This window comes from Cupressus sempervirens, chromosome 3 (genome assembly GCF_028749045.1).
Source record: "Cupressus sempervirens isolate cs-2001-9-10 chromosome 3, ASM2874904v1, whole genome shotgun sequence".
NCBI classification, from domain to species: Eukaryota; Viridiplantae; Streptophyta; class Pinopsida; order Cupressales; family Cupressaceae; genus Cupressus; species Cupressus sempervirens.
This window is the reverse complement of record NC_143120.1, coordinates 236,299,433-236,327,369: the sequence shown is the minus strand read 5'-3', so window position 1 is coordinate 236,327,369 and position 27,937 is coordinate 236,299,433. Positions and strand designations below refer to the sequence as shown.

Here is a 27,937-nt window from a genome sequence, read left to right as displayed (position 1 = left end):
TTAATTTTTCTATTGCTAACCTGAGAATTTTGTCAAACACTTTGCACACAAGGATATATATAAATGCCAAACTTTAATTGATACGCTTGCAAAACTCCAAACAACCAAGAACGAATGTTTTTTGTATTTTTTTTGAAACATAGAGCATTAACTATAAATGCATCTACATCAATAAGAGATAAGGACAACAGATTCTAATGTAAAATTTTGATATAAATCAGATTACAAATGATTTCTAAATTCTTACACATGCCCTAGAATATTCAAATCTATCCTTCACGCAATACAAATGAAATAGATAGGAACTTGGAAAAATTGCTTAAGGAAATCTTGATTTGTATAGAAGCGAGTTCTTGTAGCATTAGCGACACTATAGCAGCATTACTGTAGTGGCAATATTGTAGCAGCGTTATTGTAGCGATGTTACTACAGCAACGATACTGTTGGAAGTTACTGTAACAATATCCAAATTATTCCTTCAATCTTACTCCACGAATCTGGCCCTAAGCCACAAATTTGACACAATGAAAAGACTGATTTGTCTTCTCCAACAACTGTAGCCCCTTGAAGGATCTTTTACCAATATGCTCAAATAGAACACTTGTGTGATGTCCTTCCCATACCAAATTCACTAGGTATTTCACCAACTCAAATGGATGCACACAAAAGAACTCCATTCTCTAATGGCAAATGTTGAAACCTTGGGCTCCACACAACTCGTCAAATGTAAATGACAATAATCAGACAATAAGAAAAGAACCTAACATGCACTTTTATTCTTTCCTTCTGGGAACTCACTCACTTTTCTCCCCAATGTGGGATTAAAGATATAGTTCCACTTTTTAAAAACAAATTTAAGCGACTTAAGTTATAATATAATTAATTATATTATAACTTAATAATATAAGCTCAAAAGTTAATATTTATTTTGGCCAAATAAATATTAATATCTCCATTATTACTCGTCATCTTCGCACGTTGTCTAAACTAGGGGCTGACATGACCAAGCCACATACAACCATACCTCATTTCTAAAAATAGCAGAGGTCCATATTGATGATTCAACACTTACTAAAAAAAGTAAGTAGAGAAAATAATGTCCACATTAAGCCAAACGAAAACGAAACTGAAGCTCATTGAATTGTGGAGAAGATGAGACCCTCCCAAGCCAAGCCACTGCTTCAAAAGGCCCTCTACCCACAATAATTAGCCTACGAGGATCACAATAATAAGCTAATCTCTAAAACTCTGATGCTACTAAAAAAATGGGGACATTATAGCGACTAGGGACGTTATAGCAACTCGGAATAATTTTGCTCCATACATGGTTGTTGAATTCTGAAAAGAACATGTCATTCACGATATTCAGTTCTTTTAAATGCATGAACTATTGTTTTAACGATAAGTCACCCTGGCACTCTAGGTCAAGGTCCTTATGTATATCATTGTCACCAATGCTCTCAAATTTATAATGGATATACAACCTGATGTCCTCTACATGAAGAACATTTTCTGGAACTTGTGAAAATGCTCCTAAGGGATCATCCACTTGAGAAACGAACAGATGCTTCTTGAATACATATCTCGGCCTTTCACTTACATCACAAATGGTAGGATTCCTCATTTTAGTTGATTCAAATACTTCGGAAACTTCAAAAAATACCTGAATTTCGTAGAACTAGGGCACTTTCAACTTCACAACCTAAACGCTTTGAATTCGCCATTACTTGCTGTCAATTCACTCTGAAATGCTCCTTAACACTTTGCACAATTGAATGAATCTCAAAATACTGATTCTATCCTTTAAATATTCCAAATCAAACTTCACAATAATTGCAAATCTACCAAAATTCATCAAATTGCTACTCTGTTAACCAGCCAACTTGTTCGACTTCGTTCTCATTTATTTGATCACGAAATGACTTGTGCTCTTAACCCAAGCTTTCTTAGTACCTTTTCTATTTCCTATCAACTTCACAACTCTCAACTCGACTTCTAACCTTTGTTCCAACTTTATGATTCTCTATTTCGATAATAGGTGGTTAATTTAAATGGGTCAAATTAAAAACTATAGTTGATTTCATTCTTCCTTTAGGTGCATCGAAGAATTGTTCTTCCAAAACTTAAGATGAACTTTCTGGATCATTTGCTTTCACAAATATTTCCTTAAATTCCTCAACATGCTCTCTGAGTGCTTCCTTTTGACTGTTAGTGCTATTATTGCCATTTCTTCTATCATTTTTGTTGTTGTTCCTTCTGTAGTTAGGATTCATGTTGAAATTTCTTTTGTCCATTCTGCAAAATCTCGTTGTGTCTAAAGTATTGCATAACTGACATATAGGTGAATTCCTCCTTTGATTGGTTTTGTTCTGATTATCTGGGGCTCTGGAATTTCTTGCAATATGTCCAAGGTTGTTACATTTGTAACATACAATCTGGTTCCTTCCTCCATTAGGTTTTTCTCCATCATTGCTTTGTGATCTTCCTCTTTCATTACCCATAGGGTCAGTATTCCTAAACATTCTACTATTATCAAACTTAGGTTTCTTACAATCTACTGCTTTATGTTGATAACCATGACAATTATAACAATAAAAATTAGGGATAGGTTTAAAAGATTTACCTGTGCAATCTCTTTTCATGTGACCAACATCATTGCATATAAAGCATCTACCTTTGAATTCATGTCTAGTCTCCTTAGGTGATTCAACTTGCTTTGATTTCTTAGGTTCGTCACATTTCTTAGAAAGATTAACTTGTTCAACTTTTTTAGATACTTTTGTACATATGCTTGGTTCAATCTTATTTTGATCAATTTCTTTAGGCTTAGGGTTTTCAACCACTGGATCTGGTTCTTTCCTAACCTCAGATTTCTTGGTTAATTTCTCTCCAATAAAATATCCAAGACCTATCTTACCATAAGAGGATCTTTCACTACTAGAATAAAGCTTCTCTAACTCGTGTTTTGCTTGTGTCAATTCTCCTTTCACAATAGTATTGTACTTTTCTAATTATGCTTGCTCTATTTTAATAGAATCTAATTTAGATGTTACTTGAGTCAGGATCTTAGGTCTGGATTCTCAGATTTCAAATCTGGTTCAATCTTAATATCATCCTTCTTAAGATTCAACAATTTTCAACTCATGTGTCAAGATCTCATTTTCGTTTTTAAGGGTTCCTACTTCATCACTGTCATTAGTCAGCTCATTTGATTCCTTTTTATATTTAAGGTAATGAATCTTATCTTTTAGTTTACCAATGTAATCTTTTGCATCTTCATACTTATCTTTCAGATTCTCTTTCTTCTATAAGAAGATCAATTTTCTCAAGAGCTTCTTCAAGAATTCTTTTTAACTATTCCATATCCATAGGGATCTTACTCAAGCTGTTAAGCCTCTTCTGCTAACTAAGCTCTGATACCAATTGTTAGAGATATATAATACTGAGAGGGGGGGTGAATCAGTATTCTACAAACTTTTTCCTACAACTGGATATTATTAGTTATTTTGTAACTTGCATGTGAAAGTAAACCAATAATGAAGAATAGTAAATAAAACCATACACAAGGAGAACTCGTAACACCATTATTTGTTAACTAGGGAAACCCTAGCCAAGGGAAAACCCTGATGGGGATGGACCAACAAAATGATGTACTAAACAAAAGAATCCTATTAAGGATATTGACCATGTTAGGAGTATGTGAACTACATATAGTGTATCGGGTCTTGTTAGAGAACTAGGCCCTATTAAAACCCTCAACCCTATTAGGAGTTGGCAGTATCATCACAATTGTATGCAAGAAGAGCAGACTGCCCTAACATGCAATTATACAATATATTGCCTTTATACAAAAGAGATAGATACAAAAACCTCTTACTCACTGACTAACGTACTTCGCATAGTCTGATCTGACATTAGAATTGGCATCACGAATCTCTCAGATAACTTTGCATGTCATAAAGATAGTTTGCATATATATCATAAATTTTGCATATTCAGATCAATCACATATGGCACACACTCTCTACTTTGCATAAAGTAACTCTTTACTTATACTATTTCTTTTAACAAAAATCTTGTAGAGTTGGCTTAATGCAAACACACGTTATACTGACTTAGGGTAAACATCTAGGATGTCGTCCCTACAAACATAAGTAATTATTTCGTGACCAAAATAATTCCTTAACACATTATACCTCTTTTCTTGTTGTACTCTGTTTTGTTGTGCATACTATTCTTTTACTAGTGTTTAGCCTATAACTCTAACCGTGCGAACTTGCGAACTTAGGTGCATCATAATGACACTGTGATATACCTTCCCTTAACTTTGCACATGCCAAATATATCTGTAACTTCTACTAAACCAAAGAACAATCTCTATGCTGTCTGTAAAATTGTCTAACACTTAGATAATTTTCTGTCTCTGACTATAGAACCTTCAGTAGCATATATTGTCCTTACATCTTCTAACTATAGTTCGTCCTTGTAGCAAGTGGGAAAGTTCAAGGATCACCTTCTCAAAATTGTGATGATCACCTTCTAGTTCTTCAAGATGTTGGTCGTTGTCTTCTATGACTCCCCTTCCATGAATAAAATCTATCACTAAATTTTCTTGTCCACCCCTTCTAGCGAAGTGGTGCGTGAGAGCTTTTCTTCTTGATTATCATTGTCATTATACCCAACAATGCTTGCTTGATGTAAGTGATTTTTTTATTCATATTTTGGTTCCCAACTTGAGTGATAACTGCCACCTTCCTTAAACATTCAACATAGGAGCTGGAATGAATACTTGCAACCCCACAGAGATATTTCTTCATACCAACCCACTTAAAACTTGACCAAGTGAATGGTGTCTTGACAAGATGGACAAGTAAATTTTGAATGTGAGAGGTGATGTACAGTACACCAAGTGTTTCCTCCATATCCAATCCTTAGTTTCCTATTGATATCTTCTTTAAACTCAAGAAACTCTACTTCTAAATTGACAAGTACCATAGGCTCATATACTTGTGAAAAAAAAAATTTATTCCTCATAATGTGAAGTCCACCCTCAAAAGGAAAACCAAAAAATGTGTCTCCTCATGTGTAGTAGTGTCAAGTATCATACATTGCCATGGTGTTGCAAGTTGAGTCAAATCACATCAATGTAACCTCTTGTTCAAATCAAACCAAATAGGAAGAACATCCACCTGCCTATCCATTTGAAAGACTTTTCTTCTTTTATTTTTTTATCTTTCAATATTTTCACTTTTTTCTTTGGACTTTTTACTTTTGAAGAGATTTTGTATCTCAAATACAGCTTAAAAGAACATTCTTGTAGACATCTCTACAAATAAAATTTGTCTAGACACTCCCTCTAGCACCAATTTCTCATGACCTGACGATAGAGGGTATGCACACCAATGACACTCTGATTTTCTAAGATGTTCCAAGAATTAAATTCTATTCATCCCACCTAGCATCAATTTCTATTTATGTGAGTTTTGTTCCACTACAACATGCAGAAATGAATACTCATTGTTTCAAGATGAAACAACAAACATTTAATCCTCTTTATATAAGGTCACTCTCATGCTAAACTTCCAAAGTAATATCATGAAATAACTTCAAGATTCCCTCTTAATCGTGGACCTCACTCAGTTTTATGGTGTGGTATGTTTGTTATCACAAAGGGGCTTACGATATTCATTCAATGGATATCAACTCTTGCACTTCTAAAGATTTGATTCTACAATGTGCAATGAAAATATAGTTCAACTTTTCCACTTCAACTCCAACTTCTTTAACCTCTATTTCTACTTCTACTATGAATTCAAGGAATCATGGATGAACTTGGACTCTACTATATGTAATCTTGTCAACAACTCTACCAACCTAGTGCAAGCTACTAAGGATATTCTTAAATGGTTTTCAAATCAATATATACCCTCTTCAAACCCATCAATGGATTTAAACTAAAGATTGGATAACAATTGAATTAAGTGCATTCAAAGATCGGCTTACCACACAAGGCACTCCTACCATCAGCAAGAGGCTAGTGGCCCCGGATTTGTTGAGTCATACAAGTGACTATCAAACTACTTCCATTCCACTAAACTACTTTTAAACAACATGAAATGAAATACTAAACTGAGTGAGTAAATATGGATCACCATGTAATCATACCAACTTGATCACAAGAATTCACCATGCAAGGCACAACAATGAAAAGTAGAGCAAAATTGGCAGTTCAATAGCAACAATCCCCAAAAACTCCCTCTTTACAATGAGAGGAGCAGTCCTTGTATAGGGAGCTCAAATACAACGAAAGAAAAAGATTGTTTGAAATCAAAGGCCAAGATTAATCCACATCGTCCCTATTTAAGGTTTCATAACCACCTACTACAAGCATTAATTGCACACCCAATTACCATTAAGCACCACCTTGTGGACCAATGAAATGAACTACCTTCATCCACCAATGAGAAAATTCAAATCCATAACATGATAAGGATGAATGGCACATGGACCAATGAGAAGACATCCCATTCTAGACAACACCACCTCATCACTTTGGGAAATGAGTTCCTTATACTACAAGGAAAACAATCACTTATAATTAATTGTAAAATTTTAAATAATAATTGCCCCAAAACCTAGAGAATTATCACAAACTTGCCAATTTAAATTTTAGTAAAAAATAATTTACTGGGGCAAATGCAAATTTGATTGGAAAATATTTAATTCATTACCATTTATGATGTATTTTCCATTAATTCAATTGTCTGTTTATTACAATCGATGCCATTTGGATAATTTCATTGCAACAATGGATGAATTAATTCATTCATTCTTAATATCAATATATTTTGCAAAGTCTATGTTCCTAGGCTAGGATCTCATTTCCCTACATATCAACCCCAAAACTAAGCTAACACTCATAGAAAACGTACTTGTGACAATGGGGACATTCCTACCTCCCCGAATAGTGCTTCTCAACAAAGCCAACTCATAAAAAGAAAAAATGTTTGGTTTACTTTATTGTGATTCCAAGAGCCTAAAAAATCCCATTTGCTTACAACATTGCATTGTTGACAATCACACAATTAATATCCTTAAATCCTCCTATCAACCAAACATTGAGATGTCATATAGTCAACTCCTTAGAAAATTGCTCTCCATAGTCACAAATTGGTGGTTCCATAGGAGCAAACTTAAGAGAATTGATATTAACATTATCTGTTCAATACCATGCACTCCAACATAATGGCCATCACTTTAAATAATCTGCTGCCCCAAACCATAAGGGCAGGTTGAAAACAAGAAATAACATTTTGATGCCCAAATACCAATCCAACATTAAATCTGGTTAGCTGCATTAATTATTTCATTCCTTTGAAGCCATAAACTAACCCTCTCAATCCCAAAACACTTACCTTTTTACCACATAATGTCTATACTGTTTGTAACTTTGTATATCATTGGTAATTCATAGTTGTGTTCTATCTTTTTCATTAATGTAACACGTTACCTGTAGGAACTCATAGTTTTAATCATAATGAGGTCTATACTATACTATCAAAAAAAAAATTTACATAATTTGATCCATTATATTAAGATTACATTTCAAGACTGCGTAATAGGAAATTAGAAACCTAAGAGCCAGCAGGAATAATTCCAAAGAATTCAAAAATAATTTGGTCTCTATGAGTTTGACTACATTTTAAGACTACATTGAAGGAAACCAGTAACCTGAAAAAATAAACAATCAATTGCAAAAATTCTCGCTAATCAGCTATGTATACATGCTCAGCCATTTTGTTAAAAACTCATGACAGAAATGCATTGTGGACTTATTTAGAATTCGAGAGTCAGTTAGAAACACAAATTAATCAGGTATTTATATTGCACTTAGGTAGAAACAACACCATGGGAGCAGCTTTATGGCGGACACAGGCCTCCTCCACAACTTCATTAGCTGAGATGCTTAGTACAGATACCTGCATGGTAAAGGAACAGATCCAATTTAGCAATTTAAAATACATGCATTAAGAAGAAACTACATGCTCCTGAATAACGAGGCAACCATCTGCATAATTTAACAAGCATAATAAGAAAGTATGACAAAATCTAACTAGGCCAAAACTGATGTGGACATTAATCAAATTACCTTATCTTATTGGAAAAAAGTTAAAAACTATTTAAAGAGAGAAAGTGCTTTTATACAATAAATAAAGCATGATTGTATATAAAACCTCCTTTAATCAATTTCATGAAGACTTCTAATGCAAAAATATAGTACGTCTCTATAATGTCCCCATTTTTGCTAGCATCAGAGTTTGAGGGATTAGCCAATCATTGTGATCCTCATAGGCTAATTATTGTGAACAAAGGGTCTTCTGAGGCAGAGAATTGGTTATGAGATGGTCTTGTCTTCTTCACAGTTCACTATGTTCCGATTTGGTCTTCGTTTGGCTCAGATTGGACTTCGTTTGGGCTTAGTTTCATGAACCTACTATTTAAGGCAAGTGTGGTGATGGTTGAGAGGGAACCTTTCTATTTCAGGAAAGTGCATTTGGTCACATGGACAGATAATAGGTGTGATTCCTATTTAGAATGGCATATTTAAAGGATAATTATTTTGGGAGTTATTATTTTAGAGGCCAAATTATTATTAAATCGCTAAAATGGCTTATAATAAAGTTATAATTAAACTTTATAATCTTACTTAAGTTGAGGGTTGACTCATCATTGGAAGAGGCCAATTATTTAATCAATTCATGGAAGCCTATGCCAAGGAATTAATTAAAGTTTTGAAGTAAATTATTATCATTTTATATTATTACAAATGAAAAATTCACAACCAAAAGCAAAGTTTGCATTTAATTGAAAAATGTATGGAAGAAGCTATTGATTGTTGTTGTGTTGAAGAAGATTTTGGCTTTAATTAATATAAAAGCAAGCCTCTAGCTTGGACTTGTTCATCCCCTGTTATTTTGGTTTTATGAATTTGGTGAAAGTTTTGAGTGTTTCAGCATTGCAAGTTGGGAGAGGAATGATTCCTCCATATCGTTTACACTTTGAGTTGTTGCAACATAGAGTGAATTGTGTCTAAATTCTGGTTCTGTTTACTCACCAAATTAATGTTGTTGTATGTCAATTTGGAATGCATATGATATGAAATTAGCATTCAAGAGAAGGGTTTTATATTGCTGAAGCTGAAGATTGTTGGAGATATTTGTCATACTGCTGGAGGGTTAATTTGAGGCTGCAATCATCTCTATAAGGAAGCATTTGTGCTCACTGCTGTAGCAATATGATTGGGGGTGATACCTATTGCCAAAACTTCAACTATTAACGTTAATTTGAGTTGTCACTTCTTGTATTAGAGTAGAGTTTCGATGTGACAATGTAATCTCCCCATTATAAAATAAATGTATTTAATTAAACCTTGTTAATGGGCCGATTGATTTAATATATCTCGGACCCATTTTTATTTTGTTTCTATAGTTTGTGTCGCTGTCGGCAATCTTTGTACACTCTCAAAAAGTTTCTCGACGGATATTTAAGCACGGCTTGTTGGTAGTCTTTAGGTATGCAATTGGGATTATTTCTTTGTACTACGAATTCTAGTTGGGATTCCCCATTGTTCGTCATTTCGAAAGTGAAAGATCTTCCCTATTTGACTCTTCCAGTTTTGATGGGATTCAGCCCTCACCCTAATCCGTCGCCTGTAGCACTTCACTCGGATCTGGCCAATCAGAGCACCATCTTTCGGCATTTATATTTCTTGAAGGAATTATCTATATTCAAGTCATCATTATTTGGTATTAGGATTCTATATAAATCTGTGTTTGTGAACATTCTCATAGTAGGGTTCAAATGTCCATCTGTATCACTCTTGTCCTTCTCTGTAATTGCATCTTTTGTGGCCGTACATCCTTCACCCTCAAACCACACCTCCGTACATTCTTCCTATCCTCCACCAGCCTATGTACGGCCTACCGTACGGCTATATCAGGCTCACACCGTACACATTTCTCTCCCTCACCTCTGTATGATCATCTTAACTGTCGTACGACATCTAGCAATCTCTATATGGCCTCCTGGTTTGTACCCCTTCGAAATTCTCCACCATATGACTCATCTTACCGTCCGTACAACCATCAATTGCCCTCTCTCGATCGTACGGCCAATAAGAAATGTTTACCGTATGGGGTAAATAGATTAATGCATACAAACAATAGACAAAAACAGCAATACTCCTTTTCTTATTTGCATATACACCCAAGAGATTACATATGCTTTCGATGATGATTACAATTATCTCGGATGGTGTACATATACTTCCTGAAGAACCTTCCTGAAGGGGTCTATCGGTTACATAACAATAACCTTCCCGAAGGGCCTATCGACTACATAACAAGAACCTTCCCGAAGGGGCCCGTCGGCTGTTTACAATTTTACCGACAACATCATCTCCCTCAAAAAGAACAATCGTCTCTGGACGACAATACAACAAAACTCAAAATAACCAAAGTACATCAATACATAAATACTAAACAGAGGGATGCGTCCCTGGCGTAGTGGCCATTCACATCCTCAACTCGTTCAGCTCTGCCCGCAGCTTTTAGACTTGCTCTTTCCAACCTCCAATTCTGCTTCTACCTCCATTTGGAGCTCTAAAGTTGACTACATCATCTCTGCAATTTCTTCCAACTCTTTTGCCTTTCCTACTGCCACTTGTTCCTTTTCCATTGCCAACTTCTGTAGCTGACTCTGTCTGTCTAATAGGGTTGTCCTCTCAAATTCCTAGGCGACCCTCTCTGAGGCTAACCTTGCAGTTGACTCCTCTATATTCGCTGACGAGGGAACAGGTCGCGCATGATATATTTTCAACTTGGAACCATTCACTGTTTCTGGAATTTCCTGTCCGTTCAGTGTCCATAACTTTATTGCTCCGTTATCACCTACTTCATGGATCTGGTATGGCCCGACCCATTTCACCTTAAACTTGCTCGATTTGATTTCGTTTTTTTCATCATACTTCAACACTAGCTTTCTCAGTTGAAACCTGTTTAGTTTCAGGTGTTTATCATGCCACGCTTTGCGCCTATTCTGCGTTACCTCCATGGCCCATTGTGCCAATAGTCGCTTCTTCTCGAATTTGTTCAGATTATGCAACCTTTCCCTCAGGCTTTCCATGTCGCCTAGCTTATTCTCCAATGCGATCTTCAAACTTGATATCATAAATTTTGCTGGTACCACCGCCTCCTGTCCAAACATCAATTGAAACAATGTGTGCCCTGTTGTCACCTTGTATGTCGTGCGGTATGCCCAGAGGGCATAGGGCAATTTTTCCTCCCAGTCTTCACGTTCGACTACACATGACTTGTAGATGATTGCTACCAGGATCTTGTTCATAGCCTCAACCTGTCCGTTTGCCCATGGGTAGTACGAGCTTGATAGAGAATGATATATCTTGAATTCCGTCATTAACAGTTTAATGACATGATTGACAAAATGCCCTCTACAATCACTCGTTATCTGAAGTGGAATCCCATACCGAGTGATTTTTTGCTCATATATAAATTTTGTTGTACTAACTACTGAGTTATCCGGTAGAGCTTGTGCTTCCACCCACTTCGTTAAGTATTTCGTAGCTACAACTATATATCAGCATCGGTGCCTTCGGCTTACTCTCAAGGGTCCCACGAAATCCAATCCCCATCATTCGAATAATTCTTGCGCATGTGAAGGGTTCAACGGCATAAAGTCTCTCTTTAACGGATTTCCAGACCTTTGGCAAGTGTCACACCCGACAATCCATTCGTGTGCGTCATTGTACAGTGTTGGCCACCACAGTCCTACCAACAATATTTTCTGCGCTATGGTATCAAGTCCCATATGTCCTCCTACTGGACCCTCATGTGCTTTCCTCAACACCCTCGGCATTTTCCCTCTAACACACACCGTCGCAAGATGTGATCAGGCCCCATTTTGTTAAGTAATCCATTAATCAATTGAAATGTACGGCTCATTATTAATTTCTGCGTTTCATTTTGTGGCATATCCTTCGGTGGTTGTCCCGTGGAAAGGTACTCCCCAACATTCATGTACCGTTTTGGCAGTACTGCAATTTGAAATAACTATGCATTAGGAAAATCATCATTCACTCTATCCGTCGGTTCACCTGTTTTAATTCGTGACAGATGGTCTAAGTTGACATGATGCTTCCCGGGCCGTACAATGATCTTGAAGGTGAATTCCTACAACAAAAGTAGCCATTGACTGATTCTTCCTTGGATGACAGGTTTATTCACCAAGTACAACAGAGCCTAATGGTCTACATAAAACACAAACTATGTCGCCAGCAAGTAATGTCAAAACTTTTGCACTGCATAAACCATTCCTAAGGCTTCCCATTCTGTTGTACTATAGTTTTGTTCTGCTTTTGGCAGTAGTTGGCTGGCAAAATATATCAAGTGATACAACCCATGGTTGTCTTTCTGCACCAAAGTTGCTCCTATTGCATAATTGGATGCATCGACGTGAACATGAAATTCCTTGTTCCAATCTAGATACGCCAACATAGGTGCTATGGCCAATCATACCTTCAACCCTTCAAATGACTCATCCTATTCCTTGTCCCATTTGAACGGTTCCCCTTTGCATGTCAATTTGTCAAATGGATATGATACTTTGGCAAATTTTTTGATAAATCTTCTGTAATATCCTATGTGTCCCAAGAATGACTTTACCTCCGTTACATTTGTAGATGGCTGCATTTCCATGATCACTGTTTGTTTGGATCTGTTTTCAGTCCTTCAGTCCCTCCTTACAAACTATATGTCCTAGAAATCTTCCCTTTGGAACCATGAATCAGCATTTCTTTGGATTTAAGGCTAGTTGCGCCCTTCGACACCTTTCCATGCATTCGCCCAACGCCACCAGATGTTTGTCTTCGGTGCTAAATACGGACTAGCCATCCAGGAATGCTCTGAAATTTCTGATAGACATTTTGTCGAATGTGCAGTATGATTCTTTGGAACGTAGTCGGCGCATTGCACAAGCCAAATGGCATTCTGTTGTATGCATACACCCCGTCTTCTACCACAAATGTCGTTTTCAGTTTGTCCTCTTCTGCTATGCAAATTTGATTATATCCTGAGAACCCGTCCATAAATGAATAAATCTCATGTCCAACTACCTATTCCAATATGTTGTCTGTGAATGGTATCGGGAAGGGGTCCTTGATCATTACTGCATTGAGACATCTAAAGTCGACACATATCCTAATTTGGGTGGTATCTTTTTCCAAGGATATGACTATGGGTGACACCCATTCACTTGTTTGGATCTTAAAGATAATACCGGCCTCCAGCATTTAGTTAATTTCTTTTGTAACCCGTGCCGCGTAATTTTTATTCATCTTGTAAGGTAGCTTCCGTACAGGCAATGCACATACAACCAGCGAGATGCGGTGAACACACAACTCCGGTGGAACTCCTTTCAAATCCTTATATGTCCAGGCAAATACATCTTTTTATTCCATGAATATTTTGAATGCCATTGCTTTTAGTACTGGATTCCAATTATCCCCCACCAGTATGTTTTTTGGTTCAGCCTCATCTCCCAAAGTCATGGTTTGTATTGTGGCTTCATCGTATCTTATCGGCTTCCCCCCACCAAATACATGTGCAGGTGTTTCATCCAACAGTGTGCCCCTTTCTTTTATTTCCCTGAACTCTTTTGGAAATTCGTCTCCGCTTTGCCCTTCCTCTATCATTAGTATGTTACAGCTCTGGAATAGCTCATAATCCTCCATCTGCCCGTGAAATAATCCGTTCCGCGAATCCAAATCATCGTCCGTCAATCCACCTTCCAACCATAGGACTCCTTCCGGATCTAGTTCCATTCACTGCTTTCCTTCATCCTCTTCTTCGGAATCAGACGACAGAGCTTCCTCGCCCACCATTTGTGTTTAAATCAATAATGAATTCTTGCCCTTTGCTTTCCAGTGATAGTGTATTCTTCTTCCAGTCATACTTAACCTTTACTTGTACAAGCATCTACGGCCTCGAATGGCATCATATCCTCTCCCCTTCAGCAGGATGACGACAAAATCGAGTAGGAATGGCTGTGTTCCAATAGTTACTGGTTGCGCCATCAGGACGCTGAGAGATTTGATGCCATGTTGGTTTGCCGTCAGTAATTGGAAGGTAAGTGGCCACAATGTCAGTTGTCCCAACTTCTAGGTATCTTCTGGTATCTTCCAGGTATCTTTGAAAACGGCACAGATTTTGAGGCTCTCTCCTAAGGCGCAGAGGTTGGTTCAACAATATGGGAGCTTCTTTATCCAATTCCCCAGGTTCATGTATTTGAGGATCGGTGGATTCGATGATGAACTTGTGAAGTTACCCCGGTATGCCCTAGATTGCTTTGTGTTAGCTGAGTTATGCAGGCAGCTCTTTTCTGTTATCAAAGATAACCTACCACAGGAGAATTGGGAAATGGCCTTCTCTGTCAAATTGGGTTCATTCGTTTGCAATAGTATGGATAACGCTTCCATCATTGGAAGCAATCTACTCGGGTTCAACCTAGGTTTCTATCATAGCATGAGAAATTTCGACAGTAAGGGGTATGCAGCCCAAGTTCTTGGCCTTGAAGTTCATCCTCCAGCCACACCACATTTAGAAGATCTTTGGAGAGATTGCAAGAATGAGGAAGAAGTTCTAAAAAGGGATCATTCAAGGCTGACCTTGCAACAGATTAATTCTTTCAAATTGAAATTCAATATAGGAGTAGATGATGATGGTTCAGACATGGTTGAACCTGGTTGGAAAGAACCAAATGAAACAAAGTCCTTAACAGTTGATTGGCACAAGAATGAAGAAGATGACATTAATCGAAGGGCTAGGTTCATACTTACCTACACGGATGATTGGTTACAGAAAAGGGCCCGAAGAATCGTCAATGAACCTCCTGCTAAGGTGACTTCTTCCCTTGAACCACTTCTTTCTGACATTTCATTTTCTCCTATTGCAGGTAACACATCTATTCCGGATGCAAAGGAAAAGTCTCCTCCCCGATTACAAACTACGGCTCTTAAGACAAGGTCCCAATCCAAGTCAGAAGCCTTGAAGCGACTCAAAGCCCAGAAGCAAGAGATGGCATCCCAAGGGCAAGATTCGGGTGATGGGCTGCTTTTCTCTGACGGAGGAGATGGCGATGTTCAGGTTATTGAAGCTCCTAGGACAGACCAACCTAAGTTTCTGACTCCGATCAGAGACGCTCAAATGATGCCTGTGAGTCCTACCATTCCTTCATGGCTGTCAAGTTCAATCAGTAAGAAAAGGAGTCTCCAACCGGTGTCTACGGCGATGAAGGATATAGTCACAAGATATGCAGTCAGAGGCTCGAAGGAAAAGAAAACAAAGACAGATGCTTATCTGACCAAGGATCCAGCGACAGGGAAAATCATTGCGGAAGTGGCCACCTATAAGCAAAAGAAAGAATCTGGAGATGTTGAGGAGGAAGGATTCAAGGTCACTTCGATTGAATTGGGTACTATCAACAAGAGTACTGGTAACAATTTCTTTAAGTTTTTTGCTGATCACATGCTCACGCAGTCAGAAAAGGATAGTAAGGAAAAGAAAGAATTGAAGGGGATGATAACAACCATGGCTGCGTACATCGACTCTCTGATCAATCTTGGAGCTTCGCCAGTCGTACAGGTTTCACAGCCGTTTGATCCCAATTCGGCTGAGAGTCAACAGTTAATGAGGCAAGTGCAGAAAGGCAAGTTGCTAACTAACGCCATGGGAAGCTGGGTAAATAGTATAATTAAAGAAGGCAATAAATTTATCTCTGAATTTACTAGTGTCTACACAGAGGGTGAAACGCTGCTAGGTGAAATTCAAACCTTGGTCCCAGGATGGGAGACAGAGCTAGCGCGCTGCCAAGCAATGGTTTTCCAAATAACAGAAGTAGAACATTTTGGAGTTCCCAAATTCCTGAACAAAAATCCTATGAAGAATGTAGACCCGTGCATGCTATTTGTCCTGAAGAACAATATGCACTGGAAAGAGGCTATCTATAGAGAAACAATCAAAGAACTACAAGGCATTGAAAACCGGATCACAGAGATGCATGAAGAGCTCATAAAAGATATGAAAATTGTGAATCCAACAGGTGTCTTGCAGTTCGACGAAGGGAATATGGATGCTGATGTGTTAACAAAGAGCTTCAAGGAAGCAGTTGAACAAATCAGAGATAGTGAGCTGGCTAAGGCTGAGGATTTCTCCGCATTAGCAAGTATTGAGTCCATGCTGCGCCTGAACAAAAACCTGATGCCATGTCAAAGCCTCAAAATGAAAGAGTACAGGTGGCAAAAAGATGCGTGCAAAGCCTGATTAATGAGCTTGAAGAATCCCCATTCGCATGCGACGCAAGAATTCATGGCCACGTTTCGGAGTTGGAAGCTCGTGCGCCAAACTGTAGGAGAGGAAGACAAAACCGACGAAGATGCTGGAAACTGAACTGTTTACCTTTCAGCGCCTTTTTTTGTTTAACTACTCTTTCATTTTATAATGGTTACTCCTTGTAACCAAAAGAGCTGGGTTTTCATGGAGGCTCTTTCAAGTTTGAAAAACTATAAATGTTGGGGCATTTGACTATTCTTTTTTGGAAGCAAGTAATAGGAAGTAGCAAAGAGATAAATAATAGTAGATGTTATAGACTTTGATAATTTTAAAAAGAAAAACAGTGATCTGAGATAGTATATGGATGTTTTTGCTTTCCAAGACTTTGTGCATGTAAGTGTTATATACATATATAAAGAATTTCAAGTTTACACTTTGAAACTTGGTGTTCAAAGAGTCGGATTATCATTACTTTGTGAATGTGGTTTAGCAATTCGAAAATTTTGATCACTATTCTCTTCTTGTAAGTTCAATTAGTTTAGTTCTTGATTCATGTCGCATTTTGTGATGAAGATTCATTCTTTGAAGTGGATTTCATATGTATTTTAAGTTTATATTCAATCATTTATTTTGAAGGTTTGTGTTGTTTCTTACCACATTGCCCAAGAGCAATTGAGAGATCCTTAGGCACTTTCAGGAAAAAGTGTAAAAATAATATTGAATTTATTGTAAAATTGACAAGGGAGCTGTACCTTAGGAAAATTCAGAGAGAAGGGTAGATAAAATGACACTTTCTCAACTGTTGTGAATGGTCATTGTTCCTGTTATAAAGTTGGGCATAGACTAAATCTGATAATTGGTAAAAAGGACATTCTGTTCACTAACATCCTCAAATGATTTCATGTATAGCTCTTGTTTACTTCAATCTTCGACACTCATTAGTTCTTCATTAAATCTTCCTATAAAACTTTCTAAGGACCTTTCTCAAATACACTTTGTAATTCACTTCATAAGTCTCTTTACTGTGTCTCAATGGTTTCATAATTCTATCTTATATGTCATTTTTTTTCATTGCTTCACTTCCTCAAATTGGCATATTCTTTCTTTCAGAAATTTGATAATAATCTATTCCAATATGCTATAGAACTCCTCATGATTCCTTTATAGAAATTTGCATATACCTTTCTTAACATTTGTTGGTGTATTGAAGAAATATTTCTTTATGTAACACAACCTCTTTTCCTTTTAATTTCCACTTGATCCTGACAAACATGTATTCTTTAATTGCTACCGCTGCCTTGATAAAAAAGGCATCTTTTGCAAACTATAAAAAATCCTTAATGCTGTTCTTTGCTCAAATGGAAATCATACTAATCCTTCTTGAGACATCATAAATATCGACACTAACTTTTTTGACTTTTAGTTCAAGATGTTGCTCCATAATTATCATTATTTATTTATATTACATCATTCCTTCTATTTCATTCTCTAGCATTTCTCTTAATAGATATCATTGCAACGATATGTGTGTCTTTTTCAGAAATGGAGACTTGTCAAACCTTCATGTTGTTTTGTTGTCTAATATTGAATGATAATATTATCACTTCTCTTGAAATTGAATGATGAATATTCCATTAAATACTTTCTTATTTGATGATTCACTGATTATCTTTTACCCTTCAGGATGGCGGGATCATGCTTTGATACTACTATAATATCCCCTTTCAAGATTACTATTTACTTTTGCTTTGCTCTCAAAATTTGATTAATAATCTTTTATTGTTGTTCCTTTTTGTCTTAGAATGAAATCTTCTTTATTGGAAACGTCACCACCTTTCATTAGAATTGACTCACCACTTTTCCTTATGGCCTTTGAGAGTAATATATTATTCCCCAAATTTCTCTCCCCTCCATATCTCACAAATGAAACATTCTTCCTTTATATCTTCCAAGGTGGAGAAGAGTTACACCTCTTTAGCATATGTGCCCTTTGCAATGGTCACAATCTTTTTACAATTACTATTGCTCTAAAGAGTCACCAAACTTCATTATTGTTTCACAATTTCACTTTGGAAGGGTCACAACCTTTCAGATTTAATATTCTTTATTAATTCTTATACTCCTTTTTCTTCCTTTTTCTCCCCGCTCCAAATGAAGTTCTCTTCTCCCTTTTTATATGTCATTTTCAAAGGACTCACAACTTTTCCTTTCATGCCTCTTGACCCTTCATTTAATTAAGTTTAATTATGTTTTATTTTTATTTTATTATTTTATTTTTATTTTTATTTTTTTATATTTATTTAATTTTATTAGTATTAATTATTAATAATTATTGATAATTAACTTATTTTATTTCATCTTCATATTATCAATAGATTTAAATATATTATAATTATATTGTTACATTATATTATTCATTTAATTATCTTTTTATTTAATATTATTATTTATTTATTAAAATCTTCTTTGCTATTATCTATTGGATAGATTATATTACCTAATTATTTATTTATTATTAAATCCTATTCGAGAAAGGGACATTACAATGACCAAGTGATAGATTCGTTTCGTACCAATGAGTCTGATTCGTCGTCCTTCTTCAACGAACAGCAAGGGACCCTTCACGAGATACAGTTGTCATTTGTTCTAATTGTGGGAGTCGTCAAACTTAGCAATTCTTAATGGTCTCTTTTGTTTTCCTAGGTCCGAATTGTTCACTTGTTGGATTCCTTGTGGGGTGTAAGCGTTGTGGACTATTCACTTTCTTATGCCACTCTCATTCCTTCCATAAGCCACTTCACCATCTCCAAACTCCCCTTGGTTGACCATGCCCTCCTTAGTGTTACCCTCAGGGTCTCCCCTACCCCCTCCCACACACCTCCCCATCTCGCTCCTACTTTCGAGCATTGTCTCCCACTTGCACTTCCATTTCCTTTGAAGATGATGAGAAGGACCTCTTCACCCTCTACCTCAAATGACTCCTCCCCTCGATCCCTTCTTCCACTGGGTGTGCCTCTACCATGGTTGATTGCCTTTTTGTCGCACTCTGGGAATTTTCCCCCCTCTACATCCCTCATCGGTCATCCTCATTTTCAAACAATCCCAAACGTAAGAGTGCCTTCCCTAAAAACCAGTAGTATGAAGAGGATTGTAAGTCATTCCACAGTTCATTTCTTTATGCCTCTTCCATCCATACCCCCACATTCACCTAGTAAAAACTCTCCTACCGCTACTTTCTCTACCATTAAATGTAGTTGTTCATCACAATGCAATGTATATCCCTTTGCACCTCACTTTTGCAATCCCCTGAGTCTTTTTGGCGCACCCTTTTCCCCGTCACCCTCTAACCCCAAGTTGGATCCCATCTGTAATATCCCTTGTCCAAACTAACTGATTTTAGCTCAAGGAATATTGTCACACACTTGTATGCTGCCTTTCTCTTTTATGATATTTTTGTGTTTTAGATTGTTTGATATAGTTTGAATGATGCTAAGAAATTTAGAATGTTTGCAAATGATATTACAATACCTCTTAAAATGAACTAATATGCAAGTGTAGTTCCTTTTGGTATTCCCAATGCATATACATGGAAACTAGATATGGAATGCATACCTACAACCAACTAACATTTTGACAAACAATTGGCATACAACTATTATACTGATCATATATGCTATTAGATGGACATTTCGTCAAACAAGTGGTATGCAACATATATCTCCTTTATTGAATTCATTCCCATGTACAATGTTGCTATGAATTTGCCAAGACAAATAGGCTCACAATAATGACTACAGAAATGCCAAATCTAATTCTGAGTTATCACTTACAACAGCAAAATTATATTCCTAAGATTATAATGTTAACTACTAATAGTTGCTAGAGGAACTTGACAATAGTGCTGCCCAAGAATGGAGATGAAATTGCAATCATAATCAAGCCAAGTACTGTAGCGCGGCACTGTTCACGTCACTATTCACGTCACTGTTCACAACACTGTAGCAGTCAGCAATAAATGTATTCTCCAATTTAAGCACAAATAGAATTCCAGAATGAAGGTCTCTTGAACGCCAAATTCAGTAGATATTTCACCACCTCAAATGGTTGCAACACTAAAGAATTGATGCTCTCCAATGGCTAACTGAAATCAGAAACCCTCAGTTTCTTCTCCCAAGTTTATATCAAATGCAATTGACAATAATCAGATGCCTAACAATGAAGCTCTCACCTTTATTTATTCTTTTCCTTCACCCTTCTAGAAGGAAATAAAATATTATTTAATTGCACCCTCTAGAAGCTTCCCCGATTCCAATACAATAATTAGTTGTGCTTGTAGAAAATGCACTCTCTAGAAGCTCCCCCCTTTCCAATACAATAATTAGTGGTGCTTCTATAAAATTAAATCTATTGAATATAAAATCACCTTTAGATTTATTTATTTATTGACTTTAATTTAATTTATTTCTCCTTATTTCTCCACTTAGGCTTTGGAGAATGAAAAGCTAAGAACTCCATTGAGGGTCTAAAAGATGGGGAACATTACACCATCTCTTCGGTCTTGCACATGTCCACCCTTTAAAAATTCCTAGCCAACTCCCCATCCTCATTTCCCTATTGCATGGCCATCTTGTCACCTTCTTCATCATCAATAAGGTTGTCAAATCCATGAGCAATAACAGGGTTGTGGATTAGGAAGCATTCTAGGTGGAACTCGTCAATCTTAGCATTATGGTTTTGGGCCCCTTCTTCACAGTGCTCTTTAACATGGTGTTGTTTACTGATTTCCCCCCTTCTTGGTCGTGGCATATTATTCACCCAATTCACAAGGTCAAGTCAACTTCAAATCCCAACAACTACAAGACCATTATGGTCAGGCATACATTCTCCAAGCTATATGCTATAGTGTTGCACACCATTCTTTCCAAGGAGCTTTATCAACATCATTTTAGGGTGAGAGGGTAGGCTAGTTTTCAGGCCAACTTTTAGACTATGGACCACACTTCGACTCTACGAGCTACCATTGAGGAGGCTCGGCATAGCTCTGCGTAGGTTTATTGTTGCTTCATGGACTTTCACAAAGCATTAATTTTGTTCCTTGGGTGGCTCTTTTTCAGAGACATAGAGACATAGGGATTTCTAAGATTCTTTTGACTACCATTTGGAGGTTGTATAAAAGCGTGGTGGGCAGATCCAAGACTCTGCGGAGCTATTCAAACCCCCATATAGAGCGTTATCGAGGTAAGGCAAGGTTGGCCCCTCTCGATAACTTATTTGGCATATACATTAACGAGATGGAGGCATTCCTCCAAGAGCACTTACTCCAGGATGATGATTGTTTCTCACATTAAACCTTGATCTCCATTTTGCTCTTTGTGGGCGAAGTAGTTCTCTTACCCTCCTCTTTGTAGGGTATTCAGCGACTACTGGATGATTTGGCTTGTTTCTGCAACTCAAGCCAGGTGGTGATTAACCTAGGCAAGACCCAAGTATTGGTCTTCAATGGCTTGAAGACCTCTCACCTCCACTTCTTTTCATAGGAAGCATAAGTTGAGATGTCTTCTTCTTACACATATTTAGGAATCAAGTTTTTTGGTCCCTGTTTCAAGATGAGACCTACCATACAACCCCGCATTAGCAAGGGGTATGAGTCCCTTTCTCTGCTTGAGAGACAACACTTCGAATATCACTTTTAGAATACCACGTCCAAGTTGGCTCTTTTGGACACCTTGGTCAAACTAATCCTGCTTTATAGTTCCATGATCTAGGGGCCTTCACATTTGGATTACCCTTCTTCTCAAGCATGTCATTAGATGTCACCAATCTACTACTCATTGTATCAATTTGACCGACTTTGGGGTGCATCCTCTCCAACTCAAGGCCATCTTTGACATGGTTCTATTCCTCCATCATCTTCAGTGCTTCACCAATTCAACTAAGGGGTAGTACACATATTCTTACTATGCCTATCACTCCTCAAAGGCGATTGTGGGTACCGACTCCATTGGTTGAGCCCAATGTTGGTATGGCCAGGTGTCTACTTTGCTAAGGTCTCTGGGGATCAAGATGGATCGCCTTCCTCCTTTCTAGTACTCCTTAGATAGCCCTACTCATCTCCTCCCTTCCTATCATAAGTTGAATGGGTACATCAGGATGGACATCTACAGGCGATATATCTGTACGACTTAGGTCAAACCTCAAGGGGAGCTACAGTTGATGATGTTCTTTTATGCAAAGCAGTTTAATAATAATAATACAAGATGGGGTTATTGTGTGTCGAGACCTCTCTCAACATTTGACACACATGCTTTGCATCTCCTTAGGCTCTTTTAAAGTCGGCTCTCATTAGCTTTGAATTCAAATGGATCATCAAATTGATAGAGAAGACAGAATCTGACAATTTGTGACATGGGAGAGGCTAAGATGGAGATCTACTATTTTTTGTTGCCCCATTTATTATGAGGTTAGAAGGAGTTTCTATTATCTATTCAGAGGGTATTGGTCTCTCTCATACTTCTTCAAGTACACTGATCAACGTTGCCTACCCCTTAATCTTCAAAAGACCACAAGGCTTTAGGACCACACCTTACAGATTCAATCTCAGACCTTACACATCAAGTCAGTGAGACCTTGAAGGAGTTACATGCAACATAAGCTGTCCACTTCCAGCAGCTCTTTCTCTCTTCCTCATCAATATCCTATGGTTTTGGGTTTCTTCTCCAATGTAGGGTATGCCTAGCTTATTGATGGTTGTTGCTCCCTTCTCTTGCTTTTGTTTTCTTCTACTTTTCCCAAGGTACTATCTAGTGTTCCCGTTGTTGGTTGACTTCTCTTGTTCTGCTCTAGCAATCCCTTAGACCATCTTTGTGGTCTTTCATTGGTCTTTAATAAATGACAAAGGTTTGTCTGAATCTTTATTTTCTTCTGATATAAAGTCCCAAGTTTAATTATAATGATAACCATCTTGCTTTGGAGTATTCTGTTGGTGAAAACTTTAAGAATGATGTGCAATCAGAAGTTGAAGCTTTGATCTCTATTGAAAAGATAGCTGAAGATGATTCTTCGTGTTTAGAAATCTGTAATCGGTCTGTAGAAGAATCTTGCCAATTGAAAAATGAAGTTGATGGTGAAGACAAGGTAAAATTACACATTGGCAAGGTTCTTTCTCATGATGAAATTCTGGTTGAAGAAAGAAATCCTGAAGTTAACTTTCAGCCTATGGATAACTCGGTGCCAATAATGAATAACACTCTCCTTTGTTAAGAAGAAGAGATCATTTCTGGATTCGTATCATCTCTCAAAACAGAGAACTTCTCTCAGGATGGTTCAAGTATTAATCTAAACCAAGTTGAAGAAGAGATGTTGATGGATGAACCTTATTCCCATTCCTCTGTGTGTAATTTTGCTGGTTTAAATTGTGAGAATGATGCTGAAAAATGTTATCATACATTGGCGGAAAGAAAAGACGGAATGCATAGGACATTTGATGATAGTTTGATTCCTCATAGAAATGAGGCAGATATCTACCCAAGATTTGATCCTATGATAGAGGAAATGTCTTTCTTTCCTCAAATTCATGAAGTTAAAGTCCATGTGAAGAGTGAAAGTTTTGCTAGCAGCGGCAGTAAGAATCGTGCCATTTCTCTTGAAGAAGTTCCTATCCATAATTTTTTCAATTTAGAGTAGGGACTTATTAGGAGAATACCATAGAAAGAGCTGGGAGATACAAAGGTTTATGATGAAGAATGGCTTTTTGGGCATAAACGGTTATTCAGGCAATTCCTGCATGCTACCAATATAATCTACAAAATTAATGAAGTCGTTAGAGAGCATTGGTTTGGGGCTATTCCATTGAGGCACAGTCTATTATTTTGAAAAGACTCCTACTTCTCTCAACTAGTGGATGGTTTCGTGTGAGTAATTACGGTTTCTGGTTCTTATGGTGGGACTTTTCATGTGTTTGTGTATATCTATAAATATGTCCTTGCTTTAGAAATTTTGTCCTGCGTAGTTTAGCTCTGTTCTTGTTGATTAGTCTCGAGTTTTGTTTGTTGCCCTACTTCCCCACCACCCACTCCACTGCAACTCCCTACACTCAAATTATTGACTCTACTGCCCAGTAGATTCAGCACTAGCCATTGCCAAAACCTGAAGTTCTATCAAATCTAAAGAAGCAAGCAACCCTTTCCTTATAGCTAGTGGTTAGTTGCTTTTGTGTTTTTCCTTTCTGTTGCTTTGTTGTGTCGCTAGTCTTTTTTGTTTTGTTTGTCATGTTCTTGATGTGTCCTATCGATTTCCTATTTTTTGATACTAGAGATCTCTAGGTCCATTGCTTACACACTTGCATGCCTAAGTCCCTAGTCAGAGCAAGTTGTTGCCCCCATTTGGTCCCTCCTTATTTTGCACATAGTATCATGTTTTATCCGAGTCCAAAATTGCCCAAGTCTAGTTTGGAATTTTAGTCAAGCCACTTCTCATTGAGATCTTAGGCTTTCCTAGTTCAAGCTTCTAAACTATTCAGAAAAGTAGCAAAGCCCCTTCACCCCCACAAGTAGGAGCGTTTTGATCATCCACGATAAAGTAACTAGAAGGGTCAAAATACTCTTTCCAAGATACCTCGACAGCAAACTTTGCGTGCATGGTCAACAAACACATTGGGATCCATTGATCTCATTTAAGATCAACGTTTCATATTAATTTCAGGAGAAGTTTGGGAAAAGAACTCATGAGACGCTATGGGAGCCCATGATACTGCCACGTCGCAATGGTTAGCATTACGTATTATCCTATCCTGACGACGTGTTTTGCTTACGACTTCAATCACTTCACACATATGAAACACGTCGTCATAGAAGCCCATCAATCAAACTAAGAAAACACCCAAAATGCCAGCGGAGGAAATATTAACGTTCCTACTTCCTAATCTTTCATAATCATTGTTCTACCAAAATTGACAAATGCCTCTTCTTCGTCCCCCTTTTATTCTTTTTATCCAAGAAATGTGATTTTGTAACAGTCAGAAGTTAAAGGACTTATAAGTACTATTTTGAAATCTAATAGAAGGATTAGCAAATTTCGGTGTGAATTCTCCCCTTATTATTGAGACAACTAAGTGAGTCTCAAGAGTTGTACCAAAGTTTGTTGTTCAAGTAGTAACTTTTTAGTTTTACATGTGATGGATGAATGTCAATTGTGGAATGGGTTTGAATTCGAAACAGAGTTCAATCTTTCTTTCAATCCGAAGTTATTAGTAATTTGAGTGTTACTGCAATTCAATTGGCTTTCTTTCATCATTCGGTTGCATGTCTAGGATTTAATCAATCATGTTAAATGAGTCATGTGCATATAGAAGCATACTAGTTGCATGTTAAATTAGGAAGTTAAGGTTCAGCCCATTCATGGTTGTGGGTGGATGAAATTCAATTGCAGACCCATTTTTGTCTGAGTCTTTTATCAATATGGAAGACATAAAAGACTCGGTTATCACCTCTCTTGCTCTCATGTTAAGATTATACCCCTGTTAGATAGGAAACATAAGCATATTCATTGCATATCATTCACTATAAGGGAGTTGTACTTTACAATTCAAATGGAACTATAAAAAGTATAAAGCTTCTCATCTGTTAGTAATCAAGGTATTTTTCACCCACTAGGCAAAAGACCAAAAGATCTCGTTTGGAGAAAGAAGAAGAACAAACTGTTAACCAACACTGAGTTTCGTGAAAGACATGGGAAATGGTAGCTTCTTTTGTTTTTTTGTAGGAGACTATGCAGTCATCATAAGGGACATCTATAAACAAAGAGGTCATTAATGGAGTCTCTGGTGCCGGAGATGTGTCCAAAAGATGTTGCTGATGGAGTCTCCAATACTGGAAATGTACGAGGAAGTTGGTGAGGCATCTCCTAGCTACTATTGTTTTAAACAACAAATTTGACATTTGCATAAGAAATAATTGACAATGTTCGATGGTGACCTATAGAAAATACTATATTCTCAGTACAAAAGCAATTGCAATAATACAGAATACACATAGTTACACCGCCCTCCGGGACAGGGGTGTCATGATGACGGGACAAGTTTCCGAGATGGGGGAGCAGAAGGGCTTTGATTTGGCGACGTTGGGGGAACAGTGGTGGGGGAAGGGGGGGTGGCAAGGGGAGTAGGGGTGTATATACTATATATATAGTACTTGAAATGCTAATTATGAAAAGATGTACTACAATATAAGATGTAAAGATGTAAAAAAACTTAAACATTGAACATTGCATTGAATTTTTGAACTAGAACATCATGATTCATGATCAAACAATGAACATTGAACATCAGCAAATGAAAGAGTGTCAAATTACATAATTTTAAATTTATAAAATATACCAGATCAATAGTATGAGTATCTACTAGGTAATCAATGATCATATGAGTCGTGACATTATAAAGATGATTACAATAAGTATCAAGTGTCATGAATCATGATATCAAAATAATTAGTAAAGTATATAATGCAAACAAAAACTATAAGTCTCCAAGAGTCCAAATCAAAATGCCAAATGAATGATCAATGATGATCCCCTGGAAGGTAAGACTCATCGCTACTGGAACTATCAATGTCTCCAAGATCAAGAGCCGAAAAGTGAACACCAACTAGCCCTGTGGCTGGATCTAAAGCATCCTCCTCATCAATCTGTGATGGCTCCTCAGGCTCTACATCCCATCGTGATGTTGGGCTCTCCTTGTACACACGTGTCTTGCGGTCATTGATATGCAACACATTGTGTACAGCTACTAGCTTCCCTACTTTCTAAGAGGTAAGTCCATTCTTCTTAAGAGAGTGGATGAAGCTATGTGTAGACCAATTCCTCTCAAAAGTTGAGGAACTACAAACGTAAGATGAAAAACAATTGGCCAATGTGAGACTTGGGAATTAGAAGTTGAACAATGATCATTGAAAACTTGAGAAGTGAAAACTTACATAGGTTCAAGATGAGGAACTAAGTACCTGGGACAGAAAACAAATAACTAGTGTAGTGGTTGTAGATTTGGGTCCATGAGCTTACCACCACAAAATGGGATCCTCTTGTGACATAGTCTTGTTATCCACCTTTGCCACTTGAGTGTAACCCCTAAGAGTAGCAAATTTGGTCCACTCGGTGCGAACCTTAGCTGTTGTCTCAGGGTCATACATCCTATCTACGCACTTGAAGAACCCTTCCTTCACCTGAAAAAATTAAAAAGTAGAAATTATTAGCAAATAGAAGAATCAAGATGCTAGTAATGTAAATGATTTATAAAATGATAAGAGTCTAAGATATAAAGATGATTAAAATGAGTAGTGTTATTTAATAAATTATAATATAAATCACCTCATCATCGTGAAGTGGTGCAACTCTACCAAGCCTACTCATGTACCACTTCGGATTCAATGTATATACATCCATGTGTAAGGGTGTGTTAAGGTTTGTCCCATCTACAATGAATAATAGGCCAAATGTGATCATTGTAGAAGCCTAATGTGTAGTCCTCCCGCACAACTACCCTC

The 27,937-nt window shown here is 37.3% G+C and overlaps 1 protein-coding gene across 3 annotated transcripts in view; it reads right to left on the bottom strand.

Moving 5' to 3' along the window:
* Positions 1-27,937, bottom strand: part of LOC149565731 (uncharacterized) — a 228,421-nt gene that overhangs the window by 143,342 nt on the left and 57,142 nt on the right. For all 3 annotated transcript variants that reach the window (XM_089819227.1, XM_089819226.1, XM_089819228.1), the window contains exon 3: positions 7,908-7,979. In XM_089819227.1, the coding sequence (XP_089675353.1) occupies positions 7,908-7,979 (72 nt within the window). The remainder of the gene's footprint in view (positions 1-7,907; positions 7,980-27,937) is intronic.